The 6,550-nt window shown below is 58.3% G+C and overlaps 2 protein-coding genes across 2 annotated transcripts in view; one reads left to right on the top strand and one right to left on the bottom strand.

Annotated features, from left to right (window-relative positions):
* The first annotated feature begins 111 nt into the window (after positions 1–111).
* TMEM9 (transmembrane protein 9) lies at positions 112–4,115 on the top strand. The gene is made up of 3 exons (XM_008946638.1): positions 112–222; positions 1,377–1,508; positions 3,966–4,115. The coding sequence occupies exons 1-3, from the start codon at positions 139–141 to the stop codon at positions 4,113–4,115; spliced, it is 366 nt and encodes a 121-aa protein (XP_008944886.1). The 5' UTR covers positions 112–138.
* A 2,282-nt stretch (positions 4,116–6,397) lies between these two features.
* LOC103779020 (alpha-1,3-mannosyl-glycoprotein 4-beta-N-acetylglucosaminyltransferase C-like) overlaps positions 6,398–6,550 on the bottom strand; it is a gene marked incomplete at its 5' end in the record, with an annotated part of 2,345 nt that continues 2,192 nt past the window's right edge. The window contains 1 exon segment of the mRNA XM_008946637.1: positions 6,398–6,550. This exon segment is cut by the window's right edge and continues 1 nt beyond it. Within this exon segment, the coding sequence (XP_008944885.1) occupies positions 6,398–6,550 (153 nt within the window).

Genomic DNA, 6,550 nt, shown 5'->3' with positions numbered 1-6,550 from the left:
GGATTGGCCTCTGGGCTGCCCTTGCCCGTGGGGGGCTCATCCACCCAGCACCCCTGCACACAGCACTGGTTTCTCCTTGCCCTGCTGCAGGATTTGGTTTCTCTGTGTTGCAGCAACTGCCTGCACGTGGTGGAGCCGATGCCGGTGCCCGGGAACGACGTGGAGGCCTATTGCCTGCTCTGTGAGTGCAAGTACGAGGAGCGCAGCACCACCACCATCAAGGTAACCACGGGGGTGGCTCCTCCTCCTTGTCACCCCACCCCAGGCCCAGCTGGACTGGTGGTGGGCTCCTGGAGGAGAGCCCAGAATGGGGAAGGAAACCTGTCGCAGCTCGTGCAGGGTGCTGGCGCCAGGGGTGTCTGTGTCAGGAGGGCTGTGACAGGGAGCGGCAGGGTGCACGGCTCCCTGGGCTTGCTGAGGGTGTGTGACAGTGCCAGGCACCTCTGAGCAGGGACCACCTTGCTGGTCTCCTCCCACATGCAGCACGTGTGCTGAGCTGGCCCCGTGCAGAGGAGGTTCCTGTGATTGGTGCAGGGATGGCACTTGGATCTCCTTGGCCTTCCTGCAGGAGGCTTTCTAGTGGGCAAAAGTAGAATGATCATAGAATCATAGAATTTATTAGGTTGGGAGGGACCTCTCTAAGATCATCAAGTCCAACCATCAAGTCCAATACCACCATGACCACTACACCATGTCCCCAAGTGACACATCTACACGTGTTCTGAACCCCTCCAGGGATGGTGACTCCAGCACCTCCCTGGGCAGCCCCTTCCAGTGACCAACCACTCTGCCACGGAAGAAATTCTTCCTAATATCCAATCAAAACCTCCCCTGGTGCAACTTAACCCCATTTCCTCTCCCTGTATTGCTGGTTATCTGGGAGAAGAGACCAACACCCACCTCACTCCAACCTCTTTTCAGGGAGCTGTAGAGAGCAATAAGGTTTCCCCTCACCTCCTCTCCTCCTGACTAAACACCCCCAGCTCCCTCAGCTGCTCCTCACAAGCCATGTTCCCCAGACCCCTCCCCAGCTTTGTTGCCCTTCTCTGGACCTGCTCCAGCCCCTCTTATCCTGTGTCACCAGAACTGACCCCAGGACTCAAGCTGTGGCCTCCCCAGTGCTGAGCCCAGGGGCACCATCACCTCCCTGCTCCTGCTGGACATGTTATTTTTGATCCAGGCCAGGATGCCCTTGGCCTTCTTGGCCACCTGGGCACACTCATGTTCAGCTGGCTGCCCACCAGCACCCCCAGGGCCTTTTCTGCCAGATAGAAGAGATCAAACATCAGAGGCAGCTGGGAAGGGACCTTGGTGGCCTCTGCAGTGCTGCTTCCCACACTGCTGATCCTTTTCCACTGTGCTGTCTTTAACTGCAGGTGATCATCATCGTTTACTTGTCTGTGGTGGGGGCACTGCTGCTTTACATGGCTTTCCTTGTGCTGGTGGACCCTCTGATCAGGAAGCCAGATGCTTACACCCAGCCCCTGCACAACGAGGAGGAGAATGAGGTGAGGCTGTGCTGCTGGTGTGTGCAGCTCATGGGGGAGGCAGGGAGAGGAGAGAATGGCTGAGAGCATGAGCCAGCAGTGTGCCCGAGGGGCCAAGGCAGCCAGTGGTCTCCTGGGGTGCATTAAGAAGAGTGTGACCAGCAGATCCAGGGAGGTTCCTCCCCCTCTGCTCTGCCCCAGGGAGGCCACCTCTGGAGTACTGGGTCCAGTTCTGGGCTCCCCAGTTCAAGAAAGACAAGGAGCTGCTGGAGAGAGTCCAGCAGAGGCTACAAAAATGCTGAGGGTCCTGGAGCATCTCTGTGCCAGGACAGGCTGAGAGCCCTGGGGCTGTTCAGCTGGAGAGGAGAAGCCTCAGAGGGGATCTGATCAATGCTGAGCAAGAGCTAAAGGGCCCCGGGGGGCAAGAGGCTGGGGCCAGACTCTGGTCCGTGGTGCCCAGGGACAGGCCAAGGGGCAACGGGCACCAACCGGCACCCAGGAGGAGCCACCTGAGCAGGAGGAGAAACTTCTTTGGGGTGAGGGTGCAGAGCCTGGAGCAGCTGCCCAGAGAGGCTGGGGAGTCTCCTGCTCTGGAGAGATCCCAAACCTGCCTGGCTGTGACCCTGGGCACCCTGCTGGGGGTGAGCTGCTGGAGCAGGGGGGTGGGGGAGATGATCCCCAGAGGTCCCTTCCAGCCCCACCATGCTGGATTCTGTGAAAAGAGTGACCCCACCAGTCCAGTGTGGGACCAGCACTGTTGCTTTTTGGGCAGTTACCACAGGTAGAAGTTTGGACTCAAATCTGTGCAGACGATGCTGAAGCACAAGGAAATACGCCACATCCAGGGTGTGTTTTATGAGCTCAAGATGAGACCTGCCCTCTGGGGCAGGGGGTGGCTCTTCACCAAGCAGCCTGAGTTTGATATGTCTGTCTGGATGGAACCACAAGTCCAAGGGTTCCTGTTTGTGCAGTTACCTGGGGGTGAGCTTCAGGGAAGGATGGGTTCAATTGTTTGCTGAAACATGAGGTTGGCCTCTCCTAGGTGCTTAAAAGAGCAGCCTCTGAGGTGCTGCTTGACCCTGCTCAGGAGCTGAGCCCTGTTGTATCCAGGCTCTGGTTCTTTGTGCTTCTCCCCAGAGCAGAATTTCACTCAGGTCCCATCTTTTTGGTGACATGTGATATTTTGGGCAAGAAGTTTAGGACCCAGCAGCAGAGAGAGAGTCTGTCTGTCTGTCTGTCTGACACAAGGTTTGGGGGAGGACAAATTTCTCACTGCATGAGTTTCATGCCATTTCAGCATCCAGTGTCCAACAACCTCCCTTGGACCTGATTCCAACAATTTCAGAACAAGAGTGCCCTGTCCTGGACACCTTTTCTTCTGCCCCTGAGGCTTCCCTTCTCCTGTGCAGGAGATGGGCTGGGGATGGTGTCTCAGAGGAGGTGCTGAGGGCAGAGCTGATGGCCAGGAGGGCTGCAGTGGCTGCAGGCACAGCAATTAACTCTCATGCTTAATTGCATCTGAGGGCTGTGCAGGACGTGCTGCCTGTTGGTGGCTCTGGGGCAGCTTCCCCAGTTGAGACACCCAGTTTAGCAGGCACAGTGCTGGGCAGAGCTCTCTTCTGGAGCAGAGCCCCTTCCCTTGGTAGAGCCCCAGGGCTGTGCCATGAGACCTTCCCTGCCTGGTGACTCTGGAGGCTTGTGATGAGCTCAGTCATGCTTGGAGAAGGAGAGCTGCAGTGTCTGAAGAGAATCTCCTTTCCTAGTCTCTGAGGAAACCACTGGATCAGAATGTCCTGTTTATACTTCTGAGTATAAACTATTTGGCCCAAATCTTTCATCTGCTGATGTAAGCGAGGAGCAACTGCAGTCTGGCCATTACCTCCCTCTGCTGACAAAGGTCCTGCAGGAGGAGGTGGATTGTGTTGTTAGAAGTCCACTTCTGCTGCACAGCAAGAATCCAGCTTTAGATCCAGGTGCACACTGCAGACACCTGGTATTAGGTGAGGTTTATCTTACTCCAGCGTGCTGGGCTGTAAACTCGTTGGGCTGGGCCTTGGGGCTGCCTCAGTGTGCCACGATGGGTCCCATGCTGACAGGACTGGGGTGAAGTGTTGGCTGGAGTGCTCTGAACAGCAGAAGTCCTGCAGCACTGCCTCAGAAACTGAGCAGGGGCTGTGTCAGCTGGGGTGCTGAGGAGGGTGGAGGTGTTCCTGGTTTCAGCAGGGGGGTGCAGTTTGCTGTTGTGGTGCAGCTCCCCACAGTGGGTTTCCAGCAGAGGTTTAGACTCGTGCAGTTCCTCTCCTGGGCAAGTTTTCACACCATGGGTGATCTCCCAGAGCAAGCTCTCCGGGGGGCTGGCGTGGAGGAGCTCTGAAAACGAGGTTCTTGGTCAGGACGACTCGCGCCTCGAGCTGCTCTCCCAGCTGAAATTCCCCCTGGTGGAGGTGCCACCTCAGCCAACGCCCCTTCCCCTTGCAGGACGCTCGCTCCTCGGGCACAGCACCCACCCTGCCTGGTGCCAGGGCCAACACGGTGCTGGAGAGGGTGGAGGGTGCCCAGCAGCGCTGGAAGCGGCAGGTGCAGGAGCAGAGGAAGACCGTGTTCGACCGCCACAAGATGCTGAGATAGAGCTCAACCCACCAGGACACCGGGTCCCTCCCCTGCTCCAGACAGACAGCAAGTGACCCTTCAGGACGCCCGTGGTGTGTGAAAGCTCTGCCCCTTCTGATGTCCCCTCTCCACAGAGAGCTGCAGACCAAAACTCTGGTTTTGTCCCATTGCCCTTCACCCCTGTCACCCTTGCCTGGCCAAGCCCCACACTGGCCATTAGCCCCATGGCTCAGGGCTGCCCTGGCCCCTGGGCTGACAGGAGCAGAGGCTGCAGCCCCTGTGCTCAGCTGGACCTGCTGGGCACCACTTACTGGGACCACTCTCCATCAGCCCACCCTGCATCACAGCCTGGCCTCAGTGCAGAGCATTGGGAGATGGATGAGTCTTCCCTGGATAAAAATAATGGGAGAATTTGTACGTGGGGTAAGTTATGTGGTGCTCCCCCAGGATGAGGAAGCCTCCTCCAGTTTGCAGTGATGTGAACTGGGCGTCGTGGTGCAGAGGCAGGAGGAGGAGCAGGCTCCCTGCAGTGCTCTTACCCTGCTGTAACCAGTGGATTTAGAGTCTGCCCCGTTCACGCCAGCTTGTTTCTGTCTAGGTGAGCATCATGAAACTCATCAGCACGTCCACAAGTAGGAGACCAGCAGGTAAAAGGTTGATTTACATCCACAACTTTTCCTGCTTTAGCAGTGGGTGAAAGGACCCCGGGGAGAAATCCTTCCATCTGTACCTGTGTCAGTGACCCTCGAGGCTCTCCCAGTGTGGCCAGGAGCACTTGTGTCTAGAACTGGGGCAAAGGCTCTGCTGGAGCCCTGTAAACACTTGTCTTGGGGCCCTGGAGAGGGGACACTTGTGCAACTCCAAACGCTCCCAGAGCTCTGACTGTGCTGGGGCTGTGTGGAGAAGCTGGAGTGGTTCTGCAAGGCGTGTACTGATCCCGTGTCAGGAGGGTGCTGGAGTTTATCATGTAGCATCTCTATTAAATGCAGACAAAGATCTATTACACGGCTGGCTTTTTTCAGGGCAGAGTCCCATCGGGCCAGCTCTGGGGCTCCCAGCACTGCTCAGCTGCTCTCCAAGCTGCCTTCCCTCCCCAGCAACTCGATGCGAGACCTCCCGAGCGAGCTGTGGTGGCAGCACTGGGACGTGCCAGTGCCCCAGGGGGGGCCCGTGGGTCCCCTGGCACTGCATTGTGCCTCTCTGTGCTCTGAAGGAGACTCTCTTCCCTCAGGAGAGCAGGGCTGGAAACACCACCAAAAAGGATCTGTCCTGCTGGGCAGCAGTTGGGCACAAGCTGCTCTGAGCTGTGTCACGGGGAGGCCGAGCAGAGCGGAATCCCCGAGCGAGTGCTGCTGAGGGCCTGACTGGGAGAGGTGCTGGCCCAGGGCAGTGCCAGCAGCTTCTGATGGAGCTGCCCAGCAGGACCCAGCCCTCCAAGCTGATCCTGCCAGACAGACCTGGACAGAAGCGTTGGGGGGGCTGGGGGTACCTGTCACCCTTCAGCACCTCAGGCTAAAAAGTACCTGGAGCGTCACATTATACCGAGGTCCCTCTTTCTTCACCCATCCTTGTTCCATTCTGCTCACTCCTTGGACTTCTCTCCCCGTTTTAGAACACCCATATTCCCCCTCTGTCCCTCTGCCGGGAGTCCCTCATGGATTCAGGGTGTGCTCCCCGGGAACTGCAGCCCCCAAAAACCCATTTGAAGGGTCTGAAGGCCGGCAGCAGCTGGAGGAGCTGGGACAGGGCTGGTGCGACAGGTCCCTCTGGTGGCCGGTGCCCTCTCATTGGCACCGAGACATCAGGGGCAGGGTTCCTGCTCCCAGCACCCAAACCCTGCACCCCTCATCCTGGAGAGCGAGGGCTTTGGGAGAGCAGCACCCCCATAGCTTCCCCTGGCCCATCCTAGGAACGGCCTGAAAATGGGAGGGGAGAGGAAAATAGGTTGGAAATGAGGAGCTGACAGGTTAGAAAACTCAGATGGGGAAGAGCTGATGTGGAGAGGTTGCAAAGAAACACCACTGCCTGGTGGTTTTGTTAATTAGCTGATGAGCTTTGTCCTGTCCCAGGAAACGTTCCCTCTGCCCAGCCTGGTCCTCGCCAGGCTCTGCTCTCCCTGTCCCCTGCGTTGGGCACTGGGGACCTCCGCCCTGTCCCGGTCCCAGCTCAGCACCCACCACCCCCCCTCCGGGTGCCAGCAGGAGTCAACAATTTCATTCCTCATCCAAAAAGGGAGTGAGAAAAATGAAGGCAGCCCTCTGGAGACGCAGCCCTGCTGCTTGGGCAGGCTGACCCCACGCTCAGGCGCCCGCCGCCGTCCAGACGTCGACGCTGCGGATGATGAGCCACTCGCTCTGGTCCCGCGTCACCCGGATCCTCACGCACTCCACGGGGCCGGGCACGGCCTTCTCCAGCCCCCCCTGCTCGAAGGTGCCCCTCTGGAAGGTGCCCAC

Source organism: Merops nubicus, unplaced genomic scaffold (genome assembly GCF_000691845.1).
Source record: "Merops nubicus isolate BGI_N331 unplaced genomic scaffold, ASM69184v1 scaffold39298, whole genome shotgun sequence".
Taxonomy (NCBI): domain Eukaryota; kingdom Metazoa; phylum Chordata; class Aves; order Coraciiformes; family Meropidae; genus Merops; species Merops nubicus.
Note: the sequence above shows the minus strand (reverse complement) of the source record. Positions and strands in the feature narration are given on the sequence as shown.

Excerpts from the sequence above, each read along its gene's own strand:
- TMEM9 (XM_008946638.1), top strand. The coding sequence starts at position 139 with ATGCCGGTGCCCGGGAACGACGTGGAGGCCTATTGCCTGCTCTGTGAG. Across the intron at positions 223-1,376 it reads GCAGCACCACCACCATCAAG|GTGATCATCATCGTTTACTT; the intron begins GTAACCACGGGG and ends CTTTAACTGCAG. Across the intron at positions 1,509-3,965 it reads ACAACGAGGAGGAGAATGAG|GACGCTCGCTCCTCGGGCAC; the intron begins GTGAGGCTGTGC and ends TTCCCCTTGCAG.